At 52.5% G+C, this 13069-nt stretch overlaps 1 protein-coding gene across 2 annotated transcripts in view; it reads left to right on the top strand.

Moving 5' to 3' along the window:
* Nucleotides 1-13069, top strand: part of MDGA1 (MAM domain containing glycosylphosphatidylinositol anchor 1) — a 60021-nt gene that overhangs the window by 36548 nt on the left and 10404 nt on the right. For both annotated transcript variants that reach the window (XM_060403599.1, XM_027958490.3), the window contains exons 3-9: nucleotides 1209-1383; nucleotides 2773-2969; nucleotides 3722-3854; nucleotides 4063-4332; nucleotides 6771-7100; nucleotides 10085-10381; nucleotides 11413-11697. In XM_060403599.1, the coding sequence (XP_060259582.1) occupies nucleotides 1209-1383; nucleotides 2773-2969; nucleotides 3722-3854; nucleotides 4063-4332; nucleotides 6771-7100; nucleotides 10085-10381; nucleotides 11413-11697 (1687 nt within the window). The remainder of the gene's footprint in view (nucleotides 1-1208; nucleotides 1384-2772; nucleotides 2970-3721; nucleotides 3855-4062; nucleotides 4333-6770; nucleotides 7101-10084; nucleotides 10382-11412; nucleotides 11698-13069) is intronic.

Here is a 13069-nt window from a genome sequence, read left to right as displayed (position 1 = left end):
AATAAACATGTTTAAAATGTTTAAAGAGATAATGGAAGGAATAGAATCCACAAGGCAGGAGATTATAAAACCTGATCAGTTAAGGATATGGAAAAAAGCAAACAGAAATCCTAGAAGTAAAAAATGATGCAGTCTTTAGAAAAATTTGGCCTCAAAGCCGTAGAAGTAGCTAAAGAAGAAACTGGTGAATTGGACGATAGGTCCAGACAATGCAGTCTGGAGAAGACAGAGGGATGCCAAGTGTGAAAAGGAAGTTGGGAGAATGAGAAGCTATAACATAAATCAAGGCATTCTAGAAGGACTAAAGAAAACTTAGAGGCGGCAATCTTTAAAGAGATAGAGGCTGAGAGTTTTGTAGAACTCAAGAATGCTATAAATTCTTTGATGGATAAACCAGGCCCTAAGCAGTTTGTAAACAAACCCCATCTAGGTAAATCATGGTGAAACTGCAAAATGTCAAGTACAAAAAGAAAAAAGTCTTTTTCATGGTCTTGTTCTTTCTCCCAAACACCCTCTGATCAACGCCTGAATGGCCTGAAGCTGCTGTAGCCCTCCCAAAGTTTTGTAACCCCTGGGTCTATCAGAGTAGAGTGCGGGTGGTGAGATGAGAGTCTCAGAGACACCATCACTCCTGCCAAATTCTGCTGGTCACACCGAACATTCCTGGTACAAAGTGGGAGGGAACTACAGAAAGGTGTGACCATCGGGAGGTAGAGACCACTGAGGGCCATCCATGGTAGAGGCTGGCTACCACATGGACCTCTTTCATACAGGAGAAGTCTGAAACTAGGAGATGAGTAAACTACCCATGCCACTAAGCTAAAAAAATGGGATAATAAAAATTTAATCAAAGTCTTACTCTTCCAGGCACTAACTATATACTCCTTTAGTTTTCCCAATAAGCCCAGGAAGGTAGTAATATTTCCATTTTAGAGACGCAGAAAGGAAGGCAGGAGAGGTTGGGTAACTTGTCCACAAATCGATTCTCTTAACAGCTGCCCATTCTGCCTTTATAGAGACCTCCTCCCTCCGCTCCTAGATTGCCCAGGCTCTTCACTGAGGAGGTCCCACCTCCAGTGTGCGTTTCTTCCAGGCTGTTTGCGTTAGCTTCCCAGGCCTGCGTATAGCCCGCGTGCACGTGGGAAAAGAACGGGAGTGGGCGGGGAGCGCTGCGCCGGGTCCGATTGTGTCCTGCCTGGCTGGCCCAGGTGCGTTGGACTAAGACAGCTGGGAGCGCTTCGGACAAGTTCCAGGAGACCTCGGTGTTCAATGAGACGCTTCGCATCGAGCGCATTGCGCGCACGCAGGGTGGCCGCTACTACTGCAAGGCTGAGAACGGCGTGGGCGTACCCGCCATCAAGTCCATCCGGGTGGACGTGCAGTGTGAGTTGGGTCCCCTCTCAGTACCCAGGGTCAGGGGCCTGCTCCTGGGGGCTCAGGCTGGGAAGAAGGAGTGGGGAGGAGGGTGGAGACGTGGCAGTTCCATGGAAAACAATGGTAGAGACTCTCTGCCGGGTTAGAGAAGGGCATCTTTGATGTTCCTTCGATTTGCACTACCCTGACGCATTCCCAGAGAAGGCAATGGCACCCCACTCCAGTACTCTTGCCTGGAAAAATCCCATGGATGGAGGAGCCTGGTAGGCTGCAGTCCGTGGGGTCACTAAGAGTCTGACATGACTGAGCGACTTCACTTTGACTTTTCACTTTCATGCATTGGAGAAGGAAATGGCACCCCACTCCAGTGTTCTTGCCTGGAGAATCCCAGGGATGGGGGAGCCTGGTGGGCTGCCGTCTATAGGGCCACACAGAGTCAGATACGACTGAAGTGACTTAGCAGCAGCAGCAGCAGCAGACCTATTCCCATCATAATCAAATATGAACCTTGGACCATCCCTGTAAAGTGGTCAGGGAGGCCAGGAGAGGTTGGATTATACCCATTCCACAGATGAAGAAACTGAGACCAAAGGCTTGTGACTTGCTCACTGCCTAGGTCTCTTGACTATGGTCCAGTGCCCTTCCCACCACACCTCATATCTCTGCTTTTGTCCCAGGGCAGCTCTAAAACTTCCCTACCCCAACATTTGCAGGACCAGGCACCCCTCAGTCCTTGCTGCTGGCTGAATGAGAAGCCTCCAATCCCTGCCTGCCCTCCATGGATTTCCCCTTGACCCCAGGAGGCTATCTGCCTGCTTACCACCCACCTCTGTGCCTGTTCAGGCTGACTAGGTACCCAGAAGCTATGGGGCCAGGCCCAATGGTCTATCTGCCACCGTCTTAGTACCTACAATCAACCTACCTATTAAATACACCCCCTGCCCCCCAGATGGGACCTGATAGAGTGGTGAGCAATGGAACCCCAGGCCCTCTCTCTTATCCCCTATCAGCCACCCAGGAGTCTGCCAAGCTTTGGGGCCAAGGGTCATTTCTCAAGTTATTGCAGCGGGAAGGAGCTGGCAGGCATGGCCTGATTTCCAGTCTCAGCTGATTCCTCCATCCCATGATAGGAGGGTGAAGACAGACAGTCCCCCCACCCCCACTGCCCCCCAGTGCAGGTCCCTGGGGAGGGATAGCTGAAAAGCCCCCAAGTCCAGTCCCCTGTCTCTGACGGGTTGGTCAAACTTGCAGGGCTGGCAGAGCATGTGGTTCTCTGGAAGCATCCCATGAGGGTGGCTTAACTTTCCCTGAGGGCTGCCAGGGGCTCAAGGCAACCCCCCGCCCCCCGCAACCTAGGGGTCACGCAGCGCTGACTCCACCGGGACTGTGCCCTTGCAGACCTGGATGAGCCCGTGCTGACGGTGCACCAGACAGTGAGCGATGTCCGAGGCAACTTCTACCAGGAGAAGACGGTGTTCCTGCGCTGTACGGTCAGCTCCAACCCGCCGGCCCGCTTCATCTGGAAGCGGGGCTCCGACACCCTGTCTCACAGCCAGGACAACGGGGTTGACATCTACGAGCCCCTCTACACCCAGGTCAGGATGGGCGGCAGCTGGCCTGCTCTCCTCATGGCTTACCCCACACTCTTCCTTCTGGACCCCACAAAGGAGGGGTGCAGGGGGGCTGAGGTCTCACCACCTGGAACTCTAGGGACTGCCCTGACTCCAACAATTTTCTTCTGACATCAGAAGCAAGCATTCTGATTGGGCTTCAGACAGCCTGGGGAAGACAGAACCAAGACAGAAAGGTCAGGGAGCAGTGATGACAGGAGAGCCCTTTAAGAACATCGCCAATTAGGAAAGCATTCCCGGGGGGCAGACAAGTCACCCCCACCTGTCGCTGGCTGGCAGGGCCTTGGGAACCCATGGCAGGCACAGGAGGGGTTGGGATAAAGATGACTCACTCCCCAAGGGTCTCCTGCCATCCCAGGAGATGGTGATGAAGCCGTCCTTCAGGGGAGAGCTTTCAGAGGCAGCTTTCCTAGCTGTCAAGACTCCACACGTGGCCATGGCCTGCAGGGCCAGCCCTGTATTTGTATGGATTGTGAGACAGAGTGGGATTCCCGCCTTACCCTTCCATTTCCTCAAATGGGGAAACTGAGGCCGGGTCCTGGCCATTGTGTACCAGGACACCCTCGGACCCATGCAAGCTCAGGGTATGGGGAATGTGGCATCGAGTCCAGGCTCAGTCCTGAATAGGAATTTGCTTTAGCCTCTGGTGCTTGGTGAATATGTGTGAGAGCCCTCGAGACCCAAGCAGGCCCCTCACCCTAGTGGTCGCTGCCCAGGGGGAGACCAAGGTCCTGAAGCTGAAGAACCTGCGGCCCCAGGACTATGCCAGCTACAGCTGCCAGGTATCTGTACGCAACGTGTGTGGCATCCCGGACAAGGCTGTCAGCTTCCGGCTCACCAACACCACGGGTACAGACCCCCCCCCCCCGGCCCGTCCCTTGCCCGCCTGTGCTATGTCCTCAACCAGGACTCTAGGCACATCACCACGAGTCTGTGCCCTCCTCCCTCCTGCCTGCTCCCTCCTCCCCCGCACCCCCGGAGGCCTTCTCTCCTTGCCTCTGCTCCCTCACATCTAGCTCTGCCTCAGTCCCCTGAGACCCCATTCTTGTCCTCCCAGCACCACCAGCCCTGAAGCTGTCTGTGAACGAAACTCTGGTGGTGAACCCTGGGGAGAATGTGACGGTACAGTGCCTGCTGACCGGTGGTGATCCCCTCCCCCAACTGCAGTGGTCCCATGGGCCAGGCCCGCTGCCCCTGGGTGCCCTGGCCCAGGGTGGCACCCTCAGCATCCCTTCAGTGCAGGCCCGAGACTCTGGCTACTACAACTGCACAGCTACCAACAATGTGGGCAACCCTGCCAAGAAGACTGTCAACCTCCTGGTGCGATGTACGTGGCTTTGGGGGTGGGGGGGGCATGGGGGAGGGAACTTGGGAAGCAGACGGGGTTCCTGTTGCTCAGGAACTGGAAGGGGAAAGGGGCCTGTCTTCTTTTCCTTGGTAGGAGGGAGAGGCTGAGGAAGAAGGTTCCAGGCACTTTAGTTTCCCTGCAATTCAGGTGTCTGCCAGCAGATGGCAGGACTAAAATTTGTATAAAGGTTTTTTTTTTTTTTTACTTTTTATTGAAAGTGAAAGTGAAAGTGAAGTCGCTCAGTCGTGTCCGACTCTTTGAGACCCCATGGACTAGTAGCCTACCAGGCTCCTCCCTCCATGGGATTCTCCAAGCAAGAGTACTGGAGTGGGTTGCCATTTCCTTCTCCAGGGGATCTTCCTGACCCAGGGATGGAACCCGGGTCTCCCGCATTCCAGGCAGACGCTTTAACCTCTGAGCCACATTGGGGTATAGCCAATTAACAATATGAGGTATAGAGTTTTATTTACAGCTTACAATCTACATTTTCAAATATAACCTCAGCAAGCCAAGATGTGGGAAGGGCTGGTATTGATCACTTTGAATTTTTTTAGATTGGGAAACTGAGGCTGCCTGAGGCTAAATTTGGACATTCTAGTCTCTAACAGAGAAGGCAATGGCACCCTACTCCAGTACTCTTGCCTGGACAATCCCATGGACGGAGGAGCCCGGTAGGCTGCAGTCCATGGGGTCGCTAAGAGTTGGACACTACTGAGTGACTTCACTTTGACTTTTCACTTTCAAGCATTGGAGAAGGAAATGGCAACCCACTCCAGTGTTCTTGCCTGGAGAATCCCAGGCACAGAGGAGCCTGGTAGGAGGCCATCTATGGGGTCGCAGAGAGACGGACACTACTGAAGCGACTTAGCAGTCTCTAACAGAAATTTCCTGACTTCCTCCCTGTACAACGGTTTCTACAAGATTAATAGAATCAAAGTGAAAATAAAACACATTTGCACATGCTTCCTATGTAAATCTTTATTAGCAAAGCATTTCAGTAAGTATGAAGATAATTACTAAATGTAAAAATGATTAAAACTTGGAGCACAATCTAAAGAAGTACAGATACTTTCCTAACTAGATTTCAGCCTCAGTAATGATCATTAGCTGCTTGATAAGATCTTGATTTTACTGCTTTGCTATAAGGAGAAACCTTTAAATTCTTCTGCTTGTACAGCTTTAGGTTACTGTTTTAAAATTTATTTTTAAAGATTTTTTTAAAAAGATCCAGACTTGTTTCCAGCTTTTTAGCATTTGAAAGTAAAATACAGCTTTTGTCAAATTCAATTGAGAATCTTCTGATGAGATGAACACTCTTCTTCGTTCAGCTCTCCCTGACCAGTCTCTCCCTGATTCTCCTCACAGAAAAGAAGCTGGCACTCTATGACTTTTTACTTAATTCTGATTAAGTAGTGAGAAAGATAATAGTCAAACTGTGGTTATCTAATGACTACTTTTCCCTTTGATGGTACTTTTCCCATCAGAAGATTGTTTTTCTCCACCTGATTCCATTTGACCTTTAAAACCTGGCTTGATAAGATTGCGATTTACATCAAATACTTGTGGTCACCTCTTGGGGTGAAATGCAGGCTGTTTCACTCAGCCCAGTTCTGATTTATAGCTGCTACAGAGTCCTTTCCAATGAGCACCTAATATTAAGCATGCTATCTCTTGGCATACATTAAACAATATTCAGATTTCTAAAAGAGGCCAGACCATTTTCTTTCTAAACTCTGTATTTTTATGTAATTGCACGTAAGATGATTGTATTAGTCTTTTTTTTTTTTAATGACACAAACTGTTGCAAAGAACTAAATAGCATAAAAGGGCAAGTTAGAAGTCTCGCCTCAGTCCCCTTCAGTCCCACTCAGTATAACCAGTATTACATTCTAGTGCTTTCTTCCAAAATTTGAATTTTGTATATTCCAGGTTTAAAACAACAAAAAATATAAAGCAGCACAGTAGCTAACAACATAGGCTCTGAGTGTGAATTCAAGGTTGGCTATTTACTTCTTTGAGCAAGTGGATTAAACTGTCTGAGCCTCAGTTCTCTCCTTTGTAAAACAGGGACAATAAAATGCCTCCCTCACAGATTGTGGGGTGGGCTAAATGAAGAAATACATTTTAGGTGCTTAGAACAGGGCCTTCCATAGTGTATGGTCAACCGTGGCTGTATTGATTACTAGAACTGACTTTTCTACAGCCAGCTTTTTTTGAACTTTTGGAAACACATCTGAGCAAGCAGAACAATTTCCAAGCAGAAAATGTGATGGTTCCTCCTGGGAATGGGGTTGTAGACCCCGACCTCCAGGAAGGCCAGCTGGAAGCGAGGAGCCGCATCTGGATGGCGGTGGTGAGACAGGGAACCCTGGCTTTGGGCCAGCCCCAGCCACCCTTCCCTTCCCTTCCACCCATAGCCATGAAGAATGCCACATTCCAGATCACCCCAGATGTGATCAAAGAGAGCGAGAACATACAGCTGGGCCAGGATCTGAAGGTGTCGTGCCACGTGGACGCAGTGCCCCAGGAGAAGGTGACCTACCAGTGGTTCAAGAACGGCAAGCCAGCACGCATGTCTAAGAGGCTGCTGGTGACTCGCAATGACCCTGAGTTGCCTGCCGTCACCAGCAGCCTAGAGCTCATTGACCTGCACTTCAGTGACTACGGCACCTACCTGTGCGTGGCTTCCTTCCCGGGGGCACCTGTGCCCGACCTGAGTGTCGAGGTCAACATCTCCTCTGAGACAGGTGGGCAGCTGGAGGTGGGGCAACAGGGAGGATGGAAGGGGCTGGAGAGCCCCACAGAGAGGAGGGGGCAGCAGCTTGAGAAAGGGAGGCCACAGTGAGGAGGACACCATCTGTTCATGCCGCATGCATCGTATGCACATATATGCATTATATGCCAGGCACTGTGCCAGGCACTGCAGGGAAGTGGTAGGCAAAACAGGTTCTGCCCTCACTGGACTTACTAGCAAATGTGTTTCAGATTATCCCACACATAGAGATATCACTGCAAACTGTGATGCATGAGAGTCAGGAAAGGGTTTCCTAAGATAGCTTTGATCTAGATCTGAGGGAGGGGCAGGATTTTAGTAGGCACAAGAGAGCAAGAGAGGTAGAAGAGAAAAGCAGGCCAAGGAATCAGCATGTGCAAAGGCACTGAGGCAGGAAAGTCCATGAACCATTTGGAGCCCTGAAAGAAGGAGAGTGTAGCTGGCAGAATGGAGTCAGATGAGAGTGGAGAGGTTGGCAGGGGCCAGATTTTGCAGAGAATTTGGGTCTTTATACCAATGATAAAAAAAAATGATAATGAAATAATAGCCAACATTTAGTGAGTGTTCACTGTATGTTCTGATGATTTTGTATTTATCTCATTCACGTTCAAGATTTACTATGTGGGGTAGATGGTTCATCTTCAGGTTTTAGAGATGAAGAAACTTAGGCTCAGAGAGTTTCACACATCAGCAGGTGGTGGAGCTGGGATTCAAACCCAGGCAGCCTGACTTCAGATCTTGCTCTCGGCCACCCCTGAAAGGTTTACACTTGGAAAAAGAGTTTGGAGGGAGTGACTCTGAACAAAGTCTCTGGAATTTCATCTCCAGCCCCCACTACCTTGCACTGAGTTGCTGGCTGACTTTGGCTAAACCTCTTTGACTCTCTGGGCCTCAGTCTCTCGTCTATGAGACACTGGACCAGATGGCCTTGGAGGCCCTTCCCATGCTGATACCTGAACAGGGAGGAGCCAGGTGAAGCTGGAGGCATCAGGAAAGGCTTCCAGAAGGAGATAGACCTGAGCTGGGCTTGGGAGTGAACTAGGCTCCATGGATTCCACAAATCCATTTCTTAAATCCTGAGCCATGTCCTGGGTGAGGAGCTGGGGAACCGAGCCATGAACACCACAGCCCCATTCTCAGAGCTCACTGCCTAGCCAGGGAGATAGGCCTGTTGTGGAGGGGTCAGGCAAGGTGCAGGAAAAGGAAGAACAAACCTTAGATAAGACTCAGGAGCTAAACGTGGGGCCTGCAGAGCATCCTGGGGACATGAGAGAAGGACCAGGCTGCCTGGGGTCATCAGGGGAGACGACTTCTTAGAGGAGCCAAGTTCCATGTGAGCATTTGCTAAGTGTAGGGAACAAGCCCAGGAGAGGAGGGACAGGGAGCCCCCAAGGTATATGAGACTTGCTGTATCCAGGAAGTATGTTCCTTACAAGTGGATCCCACAGCTGGGACTCAGGATGGGAAAGGGAAGATGAAGCTGAGGGTTGAGAGAGGTAAGAGCCTTGTTTCAGAGCCAAGGGGTTTGAGTTTTAAACTCAACAGTTTGAGGACAGTATGGCCTCAAAAAGGGGGTACAGCCCTTTAGCTTGTGGGGCATAACAGGGTTGGGAGCTGGGATGTTTTAGAAACAGGGAAATCAATGAGGGTACAGGGCCATTTCCTTCGTTTGGCTTATAAGCTTGATGCCTAGGGGATGGAAGCTTTTAAAGAACCTACAGAAATGGAGTAGAATTGGAAAAATAAATTAATTGGCTCCAAAATACAAAAAGAAAACTACAGAATTAAAGTCAATAAATGTATAAATGTTTATAGAGCATAAATTATGCCAACTAGATAACTGGACCTCAACTTGCTTTGTAGAGTTATTTACAATTTATATTTAATGAAGACATTTTAACTTGTTTGATGTGATATGAGATGGGACCCATGGAAGTCTTTTTTTTTAAATTGGAGTATAATTGTTTTACAATGTTGTGTTTCTGCTGCACAGCAAAGTGAACACACAGTGTATACACAGGTATATGTATACAAATATCCTCTCTCTGGAAGTCTTTAAAGACTCTTCATTTGGGCAGCGTGTTGAGTTGGATTAGGTTTGGCTGTGAATGACAGAAAAAGTCTAAATAATAGTGGCTTTAAATGAGCTACATATGTATTTCTTCTTCTTGTAAAAGTGAGCAGTCCAGGCTGGAATAGTAGCTCTGCTCCATCAAGTCCTCAGAGCCCCAGGCTCCATCTCATCTTGCTATTCTGTTCTCCTTAGCATGTGCCACCTCTTCCACAATGGCAGTGCCAGCTGCAGCCATCAGTCTGCATTCCAGCCTGCAGGAAGGAGGAAGAGAGGCACAGCCTCTCCCTTAAAGACCCCACCGCCTTGGCCAGAATTTAGTCACATGACCACAGCCAGCCATAAGGCAGGCTGGGAAGTAGTCTTCATTCTGGCTGTGTGCCCTGCAAAAGCCCAGATAGTCTATCACTTTGGAAGGAAGGGTGAGGATGCTGGGGGACCGACTATGGATCTGTGATAACACTCCAGAAAGAGAAGATGGAAGCTTTCACTAGAGCAGGGCGGGTGGGCTGGAGAGAGGGGATTAAGGGAGAAGCTATTCAGCAGAACTATTTAAAAAGTGGAACCCCCCCATCCCCCAAATAAATGAATAAAAAATGGAATCCCCCAAACTTGGTAATGTTGGGGTTAGGAGATAAAAGGAATCGGCCTGGACGACTTCAGTACTCTTTCTGAGTTGGGAGACCTTGAGAGGCCCAGGAAGTGGAGAGGGTTTGGGGGAGGGGAGTTCTACTTTGGAGAAACTGCAGGGTCTGTGGGTGCTCTGGGATGGGACAGGGAGGTTCGAACGTAGCGGGAGGGAAGCAGACGCCCCAGAGCAGAGGTCTGGGTTGGGGTGGGGTCGGGGGAAGCTCTAACCTGGTTCCTATCTCTCCCTGGCCCCACAGTGCCGCCCACCATCAGCGTGCCCAAGGGCAGGGCCGTGGTGACTGTGCGCGAGGGCTCGCCAGCTGAGCTGCAGTGTGAAGTGCGGGGCAAGCCTCGGCCGCCTGTGCTGTGGTCCCGCGTGGACAAGGAGGCCGCGTTGCTGCCATCGGGGCTGCCCCTGGAGGAGACCCCTGACGGGAAGCTGCGGCTGGAGCGCGTGAGCCGCGACATGAGTGGGACCTACCGCTGCCAGACCGCTCGCTATAATGGCTTCAACGTGCGCCCGCGCGAGGCCCAGGTGCAGCTGAACGTCCAGTGTGAGTCCCACCGCCCCACCCAGACTACCGTCCGAGCTGTCCCTCCCGGTCTCCTTCACCCCCACCCTCCACGTCCGACCAAACCCCTCCGCCTACTGCTGGTACCCCAACCCCTCCTTGACCCCCGTGCTGTAGGACATGGAGGCCCATGACCCTTGCGGCACTTGTACCCCATCTTCATTCCCGGGGACACAGTGAGCAAAGGACTGATTTTGACAAGGGGAAATGAGAGTTTGAAGGAAGAAGGACCTTCAAGGGAACACACTGCCTCAGTGTGATGATGAGAGTTGACCTGCGCTGTGTGCTTAGTCGCTCAGTCGTGTCCAACTCTTTGCGACCCCATGGACTGTAGCCCGCCAGGCTCCTCTGTCCATAGGGATTCTCCAGGCAGGAATACTGGAGTGGGTTGCCACACCCTCCTCCAGGGGATCTTCCCAACCCAGGGATGGAAGCCAGGTCTCCTGTATTGAAGGTGGATTCTTTATTCTCCGAGCCACCAGGGAAGCCCTAGAGTTAACCTGCCGTGTGTCAAGCACTGTTCTGAGTATCTTAATGCACTGACTCATCTAGTCCTTCACAGCTCTCTGTTTAGATTCCATTATTCACCCATTTTTACAAATAGGGAAACTGGGTCACACAGACATTAAGATACTTTCCTCAGATCTCACAGCTGTTTAGAGGCAGAGCTGGGCTTTGAACCTAAGCCATCTTGCTCCGGGGATCATGCTCTAAACCCTGACGTTGTGTTGCTTTTCATCACACGGGGTGAGGGGACCATTTGAGGCACGAATAGAGGCCCCGTCTGGGAAGCTCGGCTGGAAGTTACGGCAGGGAGGAGTAGGCATCTGCAGGTCGGGAGGTGTGGCTGTTGGGTACGCTGTGCGTGTCCGCCCTGAGACCCTTCCAGGCTGGGGGTGGGGGTGGTGGGGAGGGCGCGGGCGTAGGGGTGAATGCGTCGCCTCCCCGTGGGGCAGCTCCTCAGATCTTACCCGGTGGGGAGAGGCCCCGCTGACCGCCGCCCCCGCCCCCAGTCCCGCCGGAGGTGGAGCCCGGCTCCCAGGACGTGCGCCAGGCGCTGGGCCGGCCGGTGCTCCTGCGCTGCTCGCTGCTTCGAGGCAGCCCCCAGCGCATCGCCTCGGCTGTGTGGCGCTTCAAGGGGCAGCTGCTGCCTCCGCCGCCCGCCGTCCCCGTCGCCGCCGAAGCCCCCGACCACTCCGAGCTACGCCTGGACGCCGTCACCCGCGAGAGCAGTGGCAGCTACGAGTGCAGCGTCTCCAACGACGTGGGCTCGGCCGCCTGCCTCTTCCAGGTCTCGGGTGAGCATCCCGGCGGCCCCGCCCACCTGGGCCCAGACTCCACCCACCTGGGTCTAGACCCCGCCTACCTCCAGCCCCGCCCACACTGACCTGGAGCCCCGCCCCTTCCGCCCACGTGCACCCGGTTTGTGCACCGGGTTTAGGCCCCGTGCCTTGCCAGGACCCACCGATGCCTGGTGTAGCCTTCGCGCAGGCCTCTCGGATCTAACAGGGACCTCTTCTTGCCCCCCTCCCCACTCCGCACGTCCATGCTAGCCTTCCCGTTTCAAGGCCCATTCAGACCTGGCCTCTGACAGCCCCACCCCTTCTCAAGCCTTCACCAGGCCTAGGCTTCGTGCCTCCAGAGCCCTTGGATACTAGCCCTTGCCGGTTCTCACCACGCTCACGCCCAGCCTGTATGAGGCATACGCTTCACCCCTTCCAGCTCTCTGCTTACGCTTGTTCGGGTAGCAGGCAGCGCGGTCTTTCCAGCTGGGTCCACAGTTAGATTTAGACTCACCCACTCAAGCCCTGGGTACCACCCCATCTCAGCCATCACTCTTCAAGGCCCTCTTTCTTTGTCCTTGGCCCCCAAAGCTGCATATAGGGAATCTGTTCCGGACTGCAGGCCTGGTGTGAGGGGCCTGAGCCGTAGCTTGGGGGGAATGGAGAAGACGTGCCCCCCTCGACAGCTTCCCTGGAACATGGAGGGTGGCGCTGGGCCAGCCAGCACACAGTTCCTGAACTGTCACTCTAGATGTTCCGGCCTCCGGCGCCCAGAAATCCCTTTCAGCCCTATGTCTTCAAGTCATTGGAGAGGGCACTTTGAGGCTGCAGCTGGGCAGAAAGGGGTGGGGGTCATGGTGAGAGCAGAGGGTAAAGGAAGGGAGCTGATAGGATTGCCGAATCACCCCATCTCCACCTCCTGTGGGGAAAGCCAGCTCCCTGCCAGAAGCAGCGCCCCGAGGAGAGCCCGGATGTTCCTGTCCCCGATTTTACTGCACCCTGGTTCTCCCCACAGCCCCTGACTGGCCTGGTATCCCTTTAGCTCTTTTCTGGATCTCCTCACCCAACAGTGGGGGCTAGGACCGCAGGTCACCAGCCGCCTCCCCAGTCCTTCCCCACCCCGCCCAGCCCTGCCAGCCAGAGGCCCCTGTGACATCTCCCACCTCCCTCCCCCTCTCTCCTGTTCTCCCACACTTTCCTTGTCTCCCCACCTCTTGGTCTCTATCTCTCTTCCCTTCCTTCTGCCTCAAAATCTTTGACCCTTCTTGGCGTCTTCTCCCCATTGCTCGTCCCCTGTGTCTTCTCTAACATCTCTTCTCTGTGTCTCTGCATATCTCTTTTCTGGCCTTTCCTTGGCCTTTCCACTCCATCCTCACCGACACCACCT

The sequence above is a fragment of the Ovis aries genome, chromosome 20 (genome assembly GCF_016772045.2).
Source record: "Ovis aries strain OAR_USU_Benz2616 breed Rambouillet chromosome 20, ARS-UI_Ramb_v3.0, whole genome shotgun sequence".
NCBI classification, from domain to species: Eukaryota; Metazoa; Chordata; class Mammalia; order Artiodactyla; family Bovidae; genus Ovis; species Ovis aries.
The sequence above is the reverse complement of the archived record's forward strand: the minus strand, read 5'-3'. Positions and strand labels throughout refer to the sequence as shown.